This window comes from Telopea speciosissima, chromosome 7 (assembly GCF_018873765.1).
Source record: "Telopea speciosissima isolate NSW1024214 ecotype Mountain lineage chromosome 7, Tspe_v1, whole genome shotgun sequence".
NCBI lineage: Eukaryota > Viridiplantae > Streptophyta > Magnoliopsida > Proteales > Proteaceae > Telopea > Telopea speciosissima.
Window position 1 is genome coordinate 12,692,470 of NC_057922.1, and position 16,389 is coordinate 12,708,858.

The 16,389-nt window shown below is 39.6% G+C and overlaps 3 protein-coding genes across 4 annotated transcripts; all 3 read right to left on the reverse strand.

The window, feature by feature from the left end:
* Positions 1 to 326: 326 nt before the first annotated feature.
* LOC122669713 (ribulose bisphosphate carboxylase small subunit, chloroplastic 3-like) lies at positions 327 to 1,238 on the reverse strand. The gene is made up of 3 exons (XM_043866551.1): positions 1,046 to 1,238; positions 807 to 938; positions 327 to 625 (listed from the first exon to the last, which is right to left on the reverse strand). Exons 1-3 carry the CDS (start codon positions 1,190 to 1,192, stop codon positions 389 to 391), a joined length of 516 nt encoding a protein of 171 aa, XP_043722486.1. The 5' UTR covers positions 1,193 to 1,238; the 3' UTR covers positions 327 to 388.
* An 833-nt stretch (positions 1,239 to 2,071) lies between these two features.
* Positions 2,072 to 3,535, reverse strand: LOC122668244 (pentatricopeptide repeat-containing protein At5g66520-like). Its single transcript, XM_043864834.1, has one exon. The coding sequence runs from the start codon at positions 3,533 to 3,535 to the stop codon at positions 2,072 to 2,074; it is 1,464 nt and encodes a 487-aa protein (XP_043720769.1).
* Positions 3,536 to 7,265: 3,730 nt separating this feature from the next.
* On the reverse strand, positions 7,266 to 15,556 carry LOC122669921 (U4/U6.U5 small nuclear ribonucleoprotein 27 kDa protein). 2 transcript variants are annotated; one of them, XM_043866836.1, is made up of 2 exons: positions 14,845 to 15,556; positions 7,266 to 7,594 (listed from the first exon to the last, which is right to left on the reverse strand). In XM_043866836.1, exon 1 carries the CDS (start codon positions 15,485 to 15,487, stop codon positions 14,861 to 14,863), a length of 627 nt encoding a protein of 208 aa, XP_043722771.1. In that variant the 5' UTR covers positions 15,488 to 15,556; the 3' UTR covers positions 7,266 to 7,594; positions 14,845 to 14,860. The 2 variants fall into 2 exon arrangements, with proteins under 2 accessions (XP_043722771.1, XP_043722772.1); XM_043866837.1 differs by having other exon boundaries at positions 7,266 to 7,572; positions 14,839 to 15,556.
* Positions 15,557 to 16,389: the final 833 nt, after the last annotated feature.

Sequence of the window (16,389 nt, forward strand, 5' to 3'; positions counted from 1 at the left end):
ACTAGCTTGAGGCTAGTGCAGTAGAAATGTAGAACCTAGCCCCCAAGAGGTTTCGAGCTTGACCGTTCAAATTGCTAGTTTGTGCATTATGAGTACCTTCTCCACGGACTACTACACTGCGTAAAATTGAAGTGATCTCTTGATTTTAAAGGTGAAATAAATGGGCAAAGTTTTATTTTAGTACAATACTTGCAAAAGTGAACTCCAAAGCAGAAACCAATGGCCCAAATGATTCTTTATTCTCATAATGTAATAGCATAAAACCAGAGTTCTTCACATGTCATGGGCTCAATAAACATACTATAACCAATACTCTAATCAAAAGAAAGGGAATAAAAGGGAGCAGTACTCCTAAAAGAACTAAATAGGGGAACAAAGAGATCAGTGTTTAGGTGATGTTAGCAGTGGGTTTTTGAATGACAAAGGCCATACACTGACCCTGATGCTTGCTGTCAAAGGCCATACAACGGATATGAGCATTGGGGTATGTCTTCTTGCATTCTTGGATCTCATGGAGGACTTGAGAAGGGTCATCGCACCCAAACATAGGTAGCTTCCACAGTGTCCAATACCTTCCATCGTAGTATCCTGGAATCTGGCTATTGCTCCTATGCACAAATCCCCTCTTCAACAAAAACCAATCCACATAAGTTCAAATTAAATTTAAGGATAAATCGATAGAAAGAAAATTAAAAGGACAAATTTTTTATTTTTTTTTAGGGGGGGGGGGGGGGGGAGGGTTGTGAACACTTTTCCTGGGTTTGTAAAGGATCCACAGATCCTTATGAAGGTTGAATGATTCTTACATCATCGAATTCAAGACAAGGGATCCATTCCTTTGAGAGCATGTAATCAATCTCCTTTGCAATTGATTCATCGGAGAGAGGCGGGAGATAAGAGAGCGTCTCGAACTTCTTGTTATCGATCGGATTCCAAGTCTGTTTCATTCATACACGAAAACAGGATTAAGAGAGAAGAGTGGCAAGTGGTATATATACTGCAAAAATGATAAGTAGTTTTCTGATTGTTGTTTTGATTACTTTACCTTCATACAGTGAATTCTGGAGCCATTTGAGACAGTTTTCTTGCTCCATCCAATCGAGTACTTGGGTGGAGACAACTTCAGTGAGGTGGCTTTGAGGCCGGCATAGCCGGAAACTATCACCGGAGTAGGGAGAATTTTGGCAGACATTTCCTTTCTAATAGTTAGTTATCTAAAGGCGGCTAAACTGGAATTTAAATAAAGAATAGCATCTTAAGTGACAGCAGTATGGTAGTACTGATGGTATTATTTTTTTTGGCAAGTGGTGGAAGTTGTTGGCGAAAGGACAAAGGAGGGTGGCACGGACAAAGGTTTACCATTGTTTGGTTTTTGGAAACTGTGGGTATGAGGTGTAAAGGTTTTTAATAGGGCTTTAGATCTTCTTTCTTTCCATCTTATAGCAGAGTCCATACACTTGGCACAAAGACATAGGATTGAAGCCCTCCCAATCAATGGAATCTTTTACTTAATTTGCATACATCACTGTAACTGTTTGAAATAAATGTGAGAGATTAATCTTATATCTTTAGGCTATGTTTGGATGAGGAGGACATGGGTGTCAGCATACTACACAATTACCATCTTTAAGTTGAATCCTGTGGGATGATGCATGGGTTCCTGCACACCAATCTGGCAATCTGTAACAGACAAACAATTTGGTTTTCCCTCTTCTCATGCTTTCATTTCGGTCCTGCCCAGTATTGAAAGAACTCAATCAATTGAACAGCTATAAATTAGATTCTCCTACATGGGATCTCCTGGAGCTTAAATTACAGTGATTTTCATCATTTCTTTGCATCAGGTTGAGGCTTTATATACGGATGTAAATAACGTGGAAGCAGGAGGTTCTGCTGAAGGGCTTGAGATAACTTATCGCTAATCCATCATGTAAGCTTCACTGAAGTAGGCTCAATTGAACTCAATTTGAGGCAGCAACAGAGAAAAACATCCAATTGGTTACAAGGTAAATTGCTGTTTTACAGTAAAACAAATCCCCATGTCATTTTAGAGTTTGAGCTAATAACTTGTTCACAGAGTAATAAGTTCTGTATTAAGTAGATTTAATAGTTCATAAATTGCTCTTGACTGAGAATGAGACCTGTCATCAACTTGAAATTTGTGGACTACTCCATTGATATCTATGAAACTCCAACCAGTATATGTGGTTACTCCCCTGTCTTTCATCATTCTCCTTAGCCTCACCACATCTTCCCATCTACCCATGGTGGCATACATATTTGCCAGAAGTACATACCTTCCGTGATGATGAGGCTCCAATTCAATCAAACGCTTCCCTACACATTCCCCTAACTCTACATGGCCATGCATCAAGCACCCACTAAACAAAGCCCCCCATATGATCCCATCTGGCTCCATGGGCATACCACTGATCAATTGTTCTGCCTCCTTGATCTGCCCAGCCCGTGCCAAGAGATCGACCATGCAACCATAGTGCTCAATTATTGGAGAGATGCCATACACCTTGCTCATCATTTTAAAAAATCGTCGCCCTTCATCCACCAATCCTCCATGATTACACGCAGTGAGGATCCCAATAAATGTTACAGCATTGGGTTTAGTTCCACTCCCTTCCATCTCTTCGAAAAGCTTGAACACCAAGTCGTTATACCCATTAATGGCTAGACCGACAAACATCGCACTCCAAGCCATCACATCTTTACAGGGCATCTTATGTAATACTTCAATAGAACTTTCTATACACCCGCATTTTGCATAAAAATCTATCAGTGCAGTGCCCAGCTCAAGCCCATACTCAAACCCATTCCTGTCTATATATGAATGAACCCATTTGCCCTCCGTGAAAGCACCTACACCAGCACAAGCATTGAGAATACTCACCAAAAGAGAGCGATTGGGCTTCACATTAGAACAAACCTTCAACTCATGGAACAACTCAATTGCTTCGTTGAAGAAATCATTCTGAACATACCCTGAAATCATGGCACTCCAAGCAACATCGTTTCTCTCAGGCATCCGGTCGAAAAGTTCCCTAGCTTCACCCATTCGTCCATCACCACAATGCCCAGAAATGAGGCTCGTCCAGCAGACAACATTTCTATTCGGCGTTTCATCAAACACTTGACGAGCAAGATCAATTGCACCATACTTGGAATACACATTCAACAGAGAACTGACCACGTAAACATCAGGATCAAACCGGAACTTTACTATTTGCCCATGAACTTGAGCAAGCGAAGATAAGTTAACACAGGCCTTAATCAAGACAGGGAAAGTATGCATATTGGGCTGGACTCCTTCGCTTCTCATACGCGTATAAATCGAGAGACCCTTTTTGGGTTCAGGGCTTTTGGAGTAGCCTTTGATTATGGTGTTCCAATTGAAGATGGTGGGCATTGGAATCCGGTCGAAAATTGATTGGGCACAGCTCAAATCTCCAAATTCGGATACTGCATAGAGGGCTAGAATACGGCTCGTGATGTAGATGTAACGAACAAGACCAACTGTGATCATCTGGCCATGTACTACCTTCAGTTCTTTCAAGCTTGAACATCTCTCTAATAGACTCAGGTATGGAAGGTTAGGTGGGGAACCCAATGGAGGTGTTGGGTTTGTTTTAAGGCCAGAGAGTTGCAGAGACCCATTAGAGGAGAACGCGCGGCTAGGAATGAAAAGGATCCTGCGCATACCGAGAGAGAGGGAAATTTCGAACTTGGTGGAGAGACCGTTTCAATTACATGGGACTGTGGGAGATGAAACCTCAAATACCAATCACGCGAATCGACTCCATTGTTGCAACAGTAGGAGTGTCAAAAAAGCCCGGCCGGCCCGAACCCGCCCAAGGTTTCAAAACACGGAATCGGACACCGGATCAGAATATGTTGGAATCGGTCCCAAAAACCTTAGAATCGATTTCAAATCTGGCAACTCAACAATTCTAGGGTTTTGACTCTTGAATCGGCTGTCTCATAGCAGCCAGAATTGAGAACGGTTATGGCCGATTTCAATCCGAATCAACCAATTCCCTGTTTTGATTCGCAATTCTTAAAAACTATAATCCATATACAGAGTTTTTAGGAATCAGTACCACATTGACCGAGATAAGGTCCGATATGATACGGATCTGGGTTTTTTATTTGAATGAAAAAGTAGGGTTTTGATTCAGCATAGGACCAATACAGACTGATGCTCCATATCGATTTCGACAGCTATTGATACTGGTACCTATACCATGAACTAATCTTTGTCCATAAACAGCCAATTACAGTTGCTTATGCTGTATTATACTTGTTTTGTAAAATTCATTCTTTAAAAAAGAGTTCAATTTAATCATAATGAATTCAAGAGGCGGGCCTTGGTGTAACAAATTCGAATCTGAAAACAATCTCCCTGCAAAAACAGGGATAAGATTGCATACATAATGAACTACCCAAACCCCAAAATGGCCATGGGCGAGGAAAACTCTAATCTTAAAAAGAGGTGCACCGAGGTGAATGAGAAGCTGCAACCAAGGTTTAATAGAATATAATCAAATCAAAATTGGTCACAATTGATTCCAATCTAGATCAATCAATCCAACCAATTTATTCTTCAAACACTATAGTTGTAACATTCTTTTGATTAATTGGTGTCTTATTTCTAAAAATTCTATAAAAATTCATAATTAAAACAAATTTTCAAAATAATTTGAAAATGACTTATCAAAGATAATAAAAAAATTTCACCCACCCTATTACTGAAATTGCAAGTTAGAATTTTCCTTCGATTAATTGATTATCCCTTGCCTTTTTCAAAGTCTCGTACACCACAAAAAAAAAATCCAAAATAATTTAAAAGTCAAGCGCTATTCATCATGCACGCTTTCTAAACGCACATATGAAATTATAGGGTTTTACCTTTATTGAATATTGAAAGATGAACTATGTTACATTAAAAAGTCAAATCTCTTTTTCACCACATTTGATTAAAATAATATTTTTTACATACTAAAATGGCACAAAAAAGACAATATTACACCTTTTTTCATTTTTTTTTATAGGTCAATCTTAATGAGGGGCCCATAAGACACTAGGTTGACACCCCAAGAGGGTGGGCAGGGGTGGGGATGGAACCCAAAATGGGAGGAAATAGTAACTAAACCTGCAGATACAGGTGGAAATGACTCCAAACCAAGACCAAGGCGCAGGGCTCTTACAACGCCGCAAAATTAAGACCAAGGTTACAACTTTTGTTTCACCAACTTTTATTACAATAAGATTTTTCTTAGAATTTTTTTGATTATCCAAAAAAAAAAAGAAAAAAAAAAATAAAGACATATCCAGTGTACGAGACTCCCGCCACTACAAGGTTTGGAGAGAATCATAACGTACGCAGCCTTAGCCTTGCTTGTCCCGCCACTTTAATTTTTTTGATTATCAAGTTGTCCTTTTACCTTGGAACACCAGAAGTCCAACTATCGACCCAGAATAATCTGGTCCTGTGCCAAATTGGGAATTTTTGACATTCGTTATCCCAAATTTTGATTAAGCATACTATTTCTAACAAATTTTATTCCGGAAAATCCAATCCTGGTCTTGAGAACTCTCTCTCAATCAGGAAGAAGCGTTCTTATAAAAAGCTTCCTATCATCCTTGCCAAATCACATGGTGTCAACATTTTGATTGGCCGACACGGCACTAAACAATTTTGACAACATACAATACTGTTGATGAAACTATAAGCTCCACATAACCAATCAGAAGAAGCAAAATTACCTGATGATGAACCACACTGTTTTGCTGTCTAGCGAGTGAAAGACCACCAGATCACGTACACAAGCAACAGGGGAAAGAAGCATGACTTGATGAGACCTTGAACAGTCATCATGCAGCTGCTGCACCAAATCCTTGGCATCCTTCTAAAGGATCTACTCAACATCACGATTTCCTCTAGGAGCAAAAGATTTGATCTTGTCTTTGGCAGAACCACATGCAAGAGATCGCAGTGGTGGTTTATGATTGGAATCCATTTCCTTAAAACTGTAGGTGGGGGGGACTTTAACCTGGCTTCTGACTCATCTCCACTAGTCTAGCGTCTTTTTGGGTAATGAATAACGGAATTGCTCGTGAGTCCACCTAGGCATTACTACAACACCATAAACCAAATAAGAAATGAGGGGGGCTTAAACTTTATCCTTGATATTGCTTTTAAAGAAGAGATGCGTAAAGGGGCATAACTTCCCTGGATGGTTGGATGGACAAACATATCAACGGAAGGATTTTAAACTCGGAATGGGAGGTTCAAATCGGTCCCAAAAACCCAACTCGGAATTGGCCGGAATCAATCCCAAAAACCATAGAATCAGTCCCCTTCATTTCTGAAAAACCCAGTGATCCATTCCCAAAAATTCTAGAATCGTCAACTTCAAAACATCCAGAATCAAGATCGATCACAGCTGATCAGATATTTGAAACAGTAATGGATGCAGATGATGCATCTGAAGTGCGAGAATCTAGGTATAGGATGGTCAAGAACAGCGAGTGCTGAATCAAATCCACTGCTGATGCTTGTGGATTGCGAGATGTGAATTCATGTGGGTCGCATTGATTCATTCTCCAGCTGCATATCTGGCTCCAAAGATGATGGGTGAATTGCAAAATTTTCCCATGTACAAAGATTTACTTTGGTTGGAGAAAGCACCAGGTCACCTTCACTGGGTTGGGTTGATCAAAGATCCAAGAAAGAGGACAGAACTCTCAACAGCCATGTGACCTATTGGGATGGTAATTCAGTTGCAGTCTTCTAGGAGGCATACAGAGCCATTGCTGCAGAGTTGGAAACTGGAAATGTTGGACGAGAATTTGGTCAAAGGCAACACTAATATGAGCAAAAGCAGAGGAATTGATGGGGAGGTGTAATGTAATGACGTGTTTAGAAAGATTGTACTGATTTCTTGGGCAACTATTGGAGAGACTTGTATTGCCATACGAGTGCGACCCACATGTATCAGTATTGCATAAGATCCATCACCTGGAATATTCTCAATCCTAGCCAAGAACCCAAATAACTTAGAATCCCAGCTACCAATCATCCAAGGGGCAAGGTAACTAGGTAAGCCAGATTTTAGCCAAGGGACAGAGTGAATCATTGCATGGGGACAACTATAACCAATCATTCCGATCAGCAACAATATTACTGTGATTGCATGTCGTAGTAACATTTAAAACATTATGCTAAGACACACATACACACTTGCAAAAGAGGTACACAAACATAGTAATTCTCATTACAATGATGGCTAGCTAAAAAGTATGATTACAAATGGAAAAAGTAGGAAAATGATTGCATCCCTCTGATGCTCTTTACCCTCTTGTGATATTGCCGGTTAACCTAGCTAGGTACCCCGTACCCCCTGACCCAATCACCACTCACAATAGCATGTTCCATAGATGGGACAAGTCAAAAGTCTTACATAGTGATCCAAAAGATACAAGTTTATCTCATGTTCAAGTTGGCCTACAGTGCAGAGCTTCCAATTCCACCAACAGAGATTTGCTCCTTGAAAATGCTCCCTCCTCTCTGTTCACATTATACCTTATCTATGAATATAATAAAATGAAATCTCTTAAGATCCAAGAAGATTCAAAACAAAATAATAATAATCATCCATCATTCTGCTCTATTCATGTCATTTTGAATTTGAAACTGAGGATTTTAACCCTTGCTCTACTCTTATGTGATTTTGCAACTGAGATTCTAGGAACTTTACTTTAATTCTGGCTCTACGTTGGATTTTTCTTTTCCCCCAGATAATTAATGGACTATGTCAACAGCAGAGGGAGAGAAGAAATCCCGACATAAGTATGTTAGCAATTCAACCCAACTAAATTTTCTGAGTTGTGGTTTGAGAAACGATGTCATCTTAGAAAAAAATTTCTGGTTCACCTAAAATTTTAAGCTTAATTTTCAATCACTCAGGGTAAAATTAGTTCAAGCTAATGGCCATGGAGAATGCAGAATTCGTTAAAAAGATCATTAAAAATTGTCCATTGGAAAACTGTGATTAACAACCAGTAAGGATATAAGCACACTTGACGAACAAAAAAGCAATGGGAGGGAATGGTTAAGAGGCTCTGATCAATTCATGGCTGACGTTGATATTTAATCAATTGCAGCAAATAACGCTAATGAGCTAAGAAGCCAACTGATGCAGATGCCAAGTACAAGAGGAAGAGGAGGCTAAAGTAGCCTGTGGTTCCAGATTCCTGTTCTTAAGAGAATTCCAGTTCTGTTCTATCGTGGGGTTGTGTTTGTAGTTTTCTTTTTATCTTCTGATTGTTATTAATTGATATTGTTAAGTCTGGATTGGGTCTCGTTGTCCAGTTTTGTTTCTTAGAGTCTAAGTTGAATAGGACTTCTATTCCTAGCTGGTCGATGCAAGAGTTTGAGTCTATTCGTTTGGGTTTGTTTCTTAGTTTGGTTGTGTTTGAGTGGATTTTCAATTCAGGATTGACTTTAACTAGTGTTTTATGCTCCCAAGCCTGGATAAAGGAGGAGGGTTGGTGCGTCAGGTCGGCAGCTGATACTATTTGAAAAAAAAAAAAAAGCCCAACCCTTTTGCATGGATCCTAGAAATTTATATTTTTGACCTTATACTACCCGGAAGTGATGTGCTGCACTAGGGATACTTGCTGGTGGGATGATGAAGTTCAAGCAGGAATTAAGGCTAAGATATCGTTTTAAAACTTGGGAAACAACTAAGGATGATGAGGATTTAAAAGGGTATAAATTTGCTAGAAATGAAGCTATGAAGATGATTGGGAAAGCAAGGACCAAGAAATAGGAGGATCTCTATAACAATTTAGGTACAAAGATGGGGGGAAAGGTATCTACAAACTAGCTAAAATGAGGGAAATGAAAAGTAATTTCAAACATATGAGATGCATTAAAAGTGAAGACGATGGAAATAAGTAAAGCAGGTAGGTCCTAATGGTATTCCAATAGAGGTGTGGAAGAGCTTAGGAATTACTGAAAAACTTGGCTAACTAAGTTGTTTAATAAGAATATTAGCACAAACAAAATACCAGATGAATGGAGGAGAAGCATTGTGGTTCCAATTAACAAAAATAAAGGTGATATTCAAAGTAGTAATAACTATAAAAGAATAAAACAAACCCACCTGAGACAAGAAACTAATATTTCGGACAACCAATGTGGTTTTATGCCACGAAGATCAACCATGAAGCTAATTATTTTCGTAGGAGAATATTTAAAAGATTTAGAGAATGGAAGAAGGATCTCCATATAGTATTTATTGACTTAGAAAAAGCTTATGATAGAGTACCTAAAGAGCTTATTTGGCAAGTATTGGAGAAGAAAAGTGTTTAGAATGAATATATGGACATGATTAAAGATATGTATAACGGTGTAGTAACTAGTCTAAGAACTGTGGGGGGAAATTGTAGAGAATTCCCAATTACAATTGGATTACATCAAGGATCAGCTTGAAGTCCATATAATGTGTTCTAGATAATTAAAATAAGATTTAAGAACAAAATAACCACAGGACAGAATCTGCACTGATGTAGGGAAAGTTAGGTAGCGACAGATTTAACAATGAATCAGCAATCCATCATCAAGGAGTCAGATGGGACTAGAAAAAAATCTGCAGACCCTATATACTGTAGGATATATGCTCCAAAACTGAAAATGATCCAACGGATGGATCTGCAGAAATTGACTAGAGCAGAAGTTTGTAACTACCAAACCAGAAAATTACTAACTAGAATAACACAGTGGTAGCTCAGGATCCACAAATCAGATGGACCTCTAAATCTCGTCGAATGAATTACTGTTTAAGGAGAATAACATATCAAAACTTGAGCCATATCCAAGGGCTGGATTGACAGAGATTGCAGGGCCAAAAAAGAGAAAATAGTGGTCACAGATGCCGTAACAGAGGTAAACCTTACACAAAATAAAGGAAATGTCAGGTAAGTATTCAGACCCGCAAAACTAAGTTTCAAATCACCTCTAAACCTCCCACGCAAGGCTTGTTTAATCTTCTGGAAAATTAAAAAGAAGAGGGGAATGAAGGGGGAATATGGCCTGTCTTCACTACCAAGGCCTGTGGGAAAAGGCATCACCACCAGTCCCAATCCAAGGATTCACCATCTTGGAGTTGCTGCTACTTCACCACAGTAGACATCAACATCATAATGAAGAAGACAAAATAGTATTAGCCAGACTTGTGGGCTGTGGTAGCCCTCCTCTTGTATTTATTAAATATGAATTATAGGTTACAAAAATAAAAATTATTGTTACTAAGTAGCATACAACTTGAAAATAGAAACTTCCTAAGAGTCTTATTATTGCCATAACATCAAAATAGAAACTCATATGTTGCTAATGGCTTAGCAACTAAGACTACAAATGGCGTACCCAGTGCACGAGGCTCCCACCACTGTGGGGTCTGGGGAGGGTCATATTGTACACAGCCTTACCCCCGCTTCAGGAGAGGCTATTTCCTGACTCGAATCCACAACCGCTAAGTCGCTATGGAGAAACCTTACCATTGCACCGAGGCCCACCTTCGCTTAGAAACTAAGACTAGTACAAGAAAATAGAAACTGTGACAAAATAGTACTAAATATCCTTTACATGTGGCAGGCAGCAACATGGGCCCAAAATATTCAAAAAAATCCCCTCCACAGCCGCTGGTCGGTGGCTACATATGGGGCACAATAGGGCCTAGTAATGGGCTTAAGTATAACCAACACACGAGCCCAAGTATGGGTCTGCCTATAACTTAAGTCGATGGCCTAATGTGGGCTTTGGACTATTCTGACTCATGTGTTCTAAGTTACAAGATTTCTCCATATTCTGGTTGTTTTCTCTATTCCTGCAATCCTGTTGAACTAGTCTCTACTGGATTATTCTGGTTTGGGGATTAGTATACATTACTTGGTATCAGAGCAACGGCAAGTACTGGAGATAACAGTGGAAGTGGAAACAATGATGTTCTGAACCAGTTCATTGTGATGGTTAGGAAACTGTCAGAAGAAGTTGCAGTTTCGAAATAGCAAAGGAAAGATGCTCCTAATGCTCTAAGACCTGAGATTCCTAGCATTCCTAGGGAAGAAGAAAGAGAGCAGTCACATTCAGCTGCTAACAACAACTCTAGAATGTTGGGAAGAGTAGCCTATAGAACACCCTCAAAGCAAATATCCCTTGAAGATGTTGTACGAACAATTGTTGAAAATTGAAAATAAACTAGAGCAAGAAAGTCAAACTAGAAGTCAAAGAATACAATGGGAAGCTAGACATATTCTTTGGTTGCTTGTCTCTCTCGACAACTATTTTGGCTGGTATGACATGTCCGAGGAGAGAAAGCTGAAATTTGCATGGGCCAAGCTCACCGGTCATGCCAAAAAATTGTGGAGAATTCATGAGTAATGGCTATGTGTCCACCACACTGAACGTACTACATGAGAGGAGATGAAGGAGGAGCTGAAGATTAAATATCTCCCGGAGACATTCAAGGTCAAATTGCATGACAAGTTCAATAATTCATATCAAGGCAATCTATCAGTGACTGATTACATGGAGCAATTTGATGCACTTACCTTCCGCACAGGTATCAATGAAGAAGAGTTGCAGCTGATCTCACATTTCAAATCAGGTCTAAATCCTGATATTCGAAAGGAGCTCAATGTTTGTAATCCATTTGACCTTCAAGATTGCTTCCAGAAGGCACTCCAAGGAGAGGAGCACTTAAAGCAGCCCTCTAGGAGGTTTGGTTCTCAAGCCGAGGAGTACCGGGGAGCACCTACAGCTGGTACTGCTAAAGGAAGACCCTCAAGCACTATCAAAGACTAGTAAAACACCTACAAACAGCACCAGTGATACTAAATGCTACTATTGTCTTAAGGTGGGGGGCACTGCTAAGTTTTGTCCTATAAAGAGGAAGACTAATGCAGCTGCCATTACAAATGAAGAAGAAGATAATGAAAAACTGAGGAGTTGGATGGCTATCCTCCAGATGAAGAACAAAAGTATGATGAGGAGGAGGAAGAAGCAGCCTATGGGGGTTCATGTGGTGAGTAGAATTTTGTTGGCCGAAACTAGAGGAGAAGATTGGAGGCAGTATTTTCTGAAGTAAAGGAGAAGAGTGGAGGCGACATTGGAAAATCTACACATGCATGACAAGTGGACCAAAAACTGCTGAGGTTATTGTGGACAGAAGTAGTTACATTAAGGTGGTATCTAAAACCTTTGTTGATAGGGCTAAGTTACCTACAAAGAAGCATCCACAGCCTTCTAAGGTCTGACTCATTAATGGAAACAAATCGGAAGTAAGTCAAAGATATTCTATTCCACTAAAGCTTCAATCTTATGAAGAAGTATGGTGTGACGTGTTACCGATGAAATTGACAGATGTGTGCTGTTAGGCCAACCAAAGATTTATGACAATAATATGGTGGTTGGAGATCAAGCTCAATCCCATTAACATACCAGCTGAGAAGGCAAGAAGGAACACTCTAAAGAGAAAGCAGGAGGAAAAAAGAAAACCTTAGCACTTCCACAGAAGCAGTTCATTGAAACCAGTAATTCAGGACTTATCTTGACTATAGTGAACGTGAGAAGTGACCACTCAACCAGAAATTAAACTTCCAAACTCAATAAAGGAACTGATTTCTGATAATTCAGACTTAGTACCTGAAGAACCACCTAATGAGCTACCACTAATTAGGGATATTCTATTAGAATACTTGCTGTAAGGCTATTGTGTGTAAAATTGTTTTATGGGGAAATAATTTAGTATGTAGAGATATATTTGGAACTATACTCTGAACCTCTGACATATTTGCTGGAGAGAGATTAAAAGTCCTTTCTAAGCTATTCTCACAAACCTACATCTCTTATCTTCCTTTCTTTCTCCACTTTCGTTACTTGCTATCTTGCAACTTGCAGAGAAGAAAAGTGTTAGAGAAGACAAGTGTTTTGAATAAATAAGTGGACAAAATTAAGCCCATATCTGTTTGCGCTCACTATAGATGAGCTTACTAAAGACCTTTCGTGTATGCTTTTCGTTGGTGATATAGTTTTGGTAGATGAAACAAAAGTTTGGATAAATGCCAAGTTGGAATCAAAAGATTCAAAAATAAGTAGAACAAAACCAGAGTATTTGATGAGTAACTTTAGTAACAATAGAATTGAAAGTGGGATAACGATTGATGATAGGGAGAAATAGAGGATGATGTTGCACAAAGAATCAAAGCAGTGCTGATGAAGTGGAGAGGTGCGTGCAAAGTGTTGTGTGATCGACATATTCCTTTAAAACAAAGGAAAATTTTATAGGACAGTTATATAACCAGCAATGATGTATGGAGCTGAATGTTGGACGGTGAAAAAATAAGATATAAACAAACTTAGCATTGTTGAAATGAGGATGCTGAGATGGATGAGTGGTAAAACTAGAAAAGAAAATATAACAAATTAAAACTAATTTAGGAGTAATTTTAATTCACGATAAGTTGAGAGAAAGTTGTTCGATGTGGTATGGACGGTATGGACATATGCAACAGAGGCCTTTGCATGCTCCAATAAGGGGGAGGTGGTATGATTTAGATTGGAGGAACTAAAAGAGCCAAGGATAGGCCTAAAATGACTCTAAGAGAAGTGGTGAGGAAAGACATGCAAAGCTTAGGACTAATAAAAAGTATGGCTTTGAATAGAGTTGATTAGAGAAGAAGATTCATGTAGCCGATGGGATTGAGTTGAGTTGTATTTAGTTTATGAAGAATCGTAGATTGCAAGGTGGGGCTGAATTAAGAGGGGGAGGGGGGGGGGGGGGGGAACTTATTTGGTGGCTCCCAAAAAGCTAATGTATGTATAATCATAGGCTGTAGTTTCTCCAGCTGAGTAGTTAGAGGAATATCTAGGTGCACACAGTTGCATGCTTGTTATATTCCATGTGGTAGCTTAGTTGTTTCTTAGAATTTGTGTACATGTTGTCCACATGTTCTACAAAAATAAAAAAAGGTGCCCCCCCCCCACCCCAAAAAAAAAAATCATATGCTAAGTTTAAGCCCAAAAGGATTATCATATGGAACAATCAGCATGTAAATTTCAGACAAAATTTGGACATTTGATAATTCAAAGGGAAAGGTTCAATACAAAATAGACCATATGATTGAACTTGACTTTGAGATTTGAAAGATGGCTAGTTCACATTGTCCCTATGCATATAATGGTCAAAATTGCCACAACAGCTCTCTACCATCAGATAGCTAAAAGCAGATGAGAAGAAAATTCACTCGACAGTTGGCCAATAACTTTTACATATATCATAATTGAAGGGCTGCTCTATTTATTCACTGGTTGCATTGGGCATATCAGCCTACCACATACTAAGGGGATACATTTCACTGTCCATACTAACTTTAGATAATAATTAATACCAACCCCAATTCAAATTCGAGCTGAACCCCAAAGAACTGATAGTCAACCATTGATCCACTCCCCCCCAAAAAAAATGATAAAGTTCCTGGCTCAGCCCCTAAGCCCAATTCATAAAATGCAGAAGTAATATTCATTTAACAATAGCTCAAAAAAAGTACATAATCATGAAACAACTAACAGAAAGAGTGAAAATTAAACACTAATAATCAAATAAAACAACCTTAACAACTCTAACGTTGCAAAGTTTAAACCTAAAACAAACCCCCCCCCCCCCCTCAAAAAAAAAAAATTCACTTCCACAGCTAATAATTAGTCATTTAAAAATTCAAAAGTACAGCCATTGAAAAAACAAAAAGAGAGAGCGAGCTTAGAACCCTAACCTTCAAAAACCTCCATCTACCGATTACGCTCCGGTGGCAGGGGCCGATTAAACCCTCCTCTCCGATTCATATACTGCCTGGGCTGCCTCTTCGTCACAGCCCTAATACCACTAACATCAGCACCAGCCACGGGCTTCCCTTTCGTCGAATCGAACCCAATCGGAATCCCAAACTTCTTCATCAACTCAATCTCATCCGAATCAACTTCTGCACTACCATCACCCGCAGCAGTACCACTGGATGGAACTTCCGACTGCTTCTGCTGCTGCTCTCTCGCAATGCCATCCACAAACTCTGACACGACTGCGGCTCTTTGTCGGTCCTTGTCGTCATCATCTCCTCTGCGTCGATGGTGGTGACGGCGAGAGCGTTCGGCGGAGCGGGAGGGGGTGCTGGAGCGGGAGCGAGAACGAGAATTCAAACGGCGTTCAGGGGAACGGGTACGTGAACGAGTGTGGCGAGAACGGATACGTTCAGGGGTACGGGACCGCTGCCGGCGGTCACGGTCTTTGCCGCGATCACGGTCACGATCTTGCTTGTCTCGTCTTCGATCTCTGTCTCTATCTCTGTCTCTGTCTCTGTCACGCTCACGGTCACGATCTCGTTCTCGTTCTCGGTCCCGTTCTCTGTCTCTCTCGCCCATGGGAGGTTCTGCACTGCTTGCTTGCTAGCTTGGTTTCTTCTTACATATTGGGGTTGTAAAGAGCTCCAATGGTTTTCAGGGTTTGCTTCGAAGTACTTTTGAAGGGATTTTGGTAACAATAATTATAAGTTTGGTATGATTTCTATTTCTATTTCTATTTCTGTTTCTTGAGAATAATTTATGGGTTTATAAATTGAAATAAATTCTAGAATGAGAACCATGTTTGGTAATGCCTACATGTAGAATAAATTCTGTAACTACTAAATTTTAGGGTAAAGTACACGTACCCCCTATAATGCACCTAATATACCTCGTACCCCCTAAGTTTCTGATAAGTTTATGTACCATCCCTATTTTACTCTCCTAATGCCATTTAAGTCTACACCAGGTATTAAATGCTAAAAAATGACTAAATTACCTTTTTTTCTATCTTTTCTAAAATTTGAAAAGGCCTAATTGCCCTGATCTATTTGCTAAATTTTGAAAAGACCAAAATACCGTCATCTTCCCCAAATCATCTATCTTCTTTTACATACCCACCACCACCACCGCCACCACCACCACCACCCACCATTAACACCATCACCATCCCAATGTGAAGCCCCACCTCACTGTCTTTCCTCCCCTCCTCTACTTCCTCCACCTCTCGTTGAGTTGGGAGCCAGAGCTGCAGCCACAGCATCGCTGATTGTAGTGAAGTTTCCACTCCCATCTTTAGGATGCGATGAGATAAAAGAGAATAGCTCAGATCATTGTAGCCTAACATGTGCTTGATGACTCATACAGAGAAAGATTTTGAACATTTAGATTTGGAAAATATGAGACCAGAAAACGCCAACTAGTAACCGGTTGGATCAATTGATTAACAATCCCTAAATTGCCAGATTTTGGAATTTTTTATA

Coding starts and splice junctions, on each gene's coding strand:
- LOC122669713 (XM_043866551.1), bottom strand. CDS start 1,192: ATGTCTGCCAAAATTCTCCCTACTCCGGTGATAGTTTCCGGCTATGCC. Junction 939..1,045: donor CCAGAATTCACTGTATGAAG/GTAAAGTAATCA, acceptor TGAATGAAACAG/ACTTGGAATCCGATCGATAA. Junction 626..806: donor CTTGTCTTGAATTCGATGAT/GTAAGAATCATT, acceptor TTTTTGTTGAAG/AGGGGATTTGTGCATAGGAG.
- LOC122668244 (XM_043864834.1), bottom strand. CDS start 3,535: ATGATCACAGTTGGTCTTGTTCGTTACATCTACATCACGAGCCGTATT.
- LOC122669921 (XM_043866836.1), bottom strand. CDS start 15,487: ATGGGCGAGAGAGACAGAGAACGGGACCGAGAACGAGAACGAGATCGT.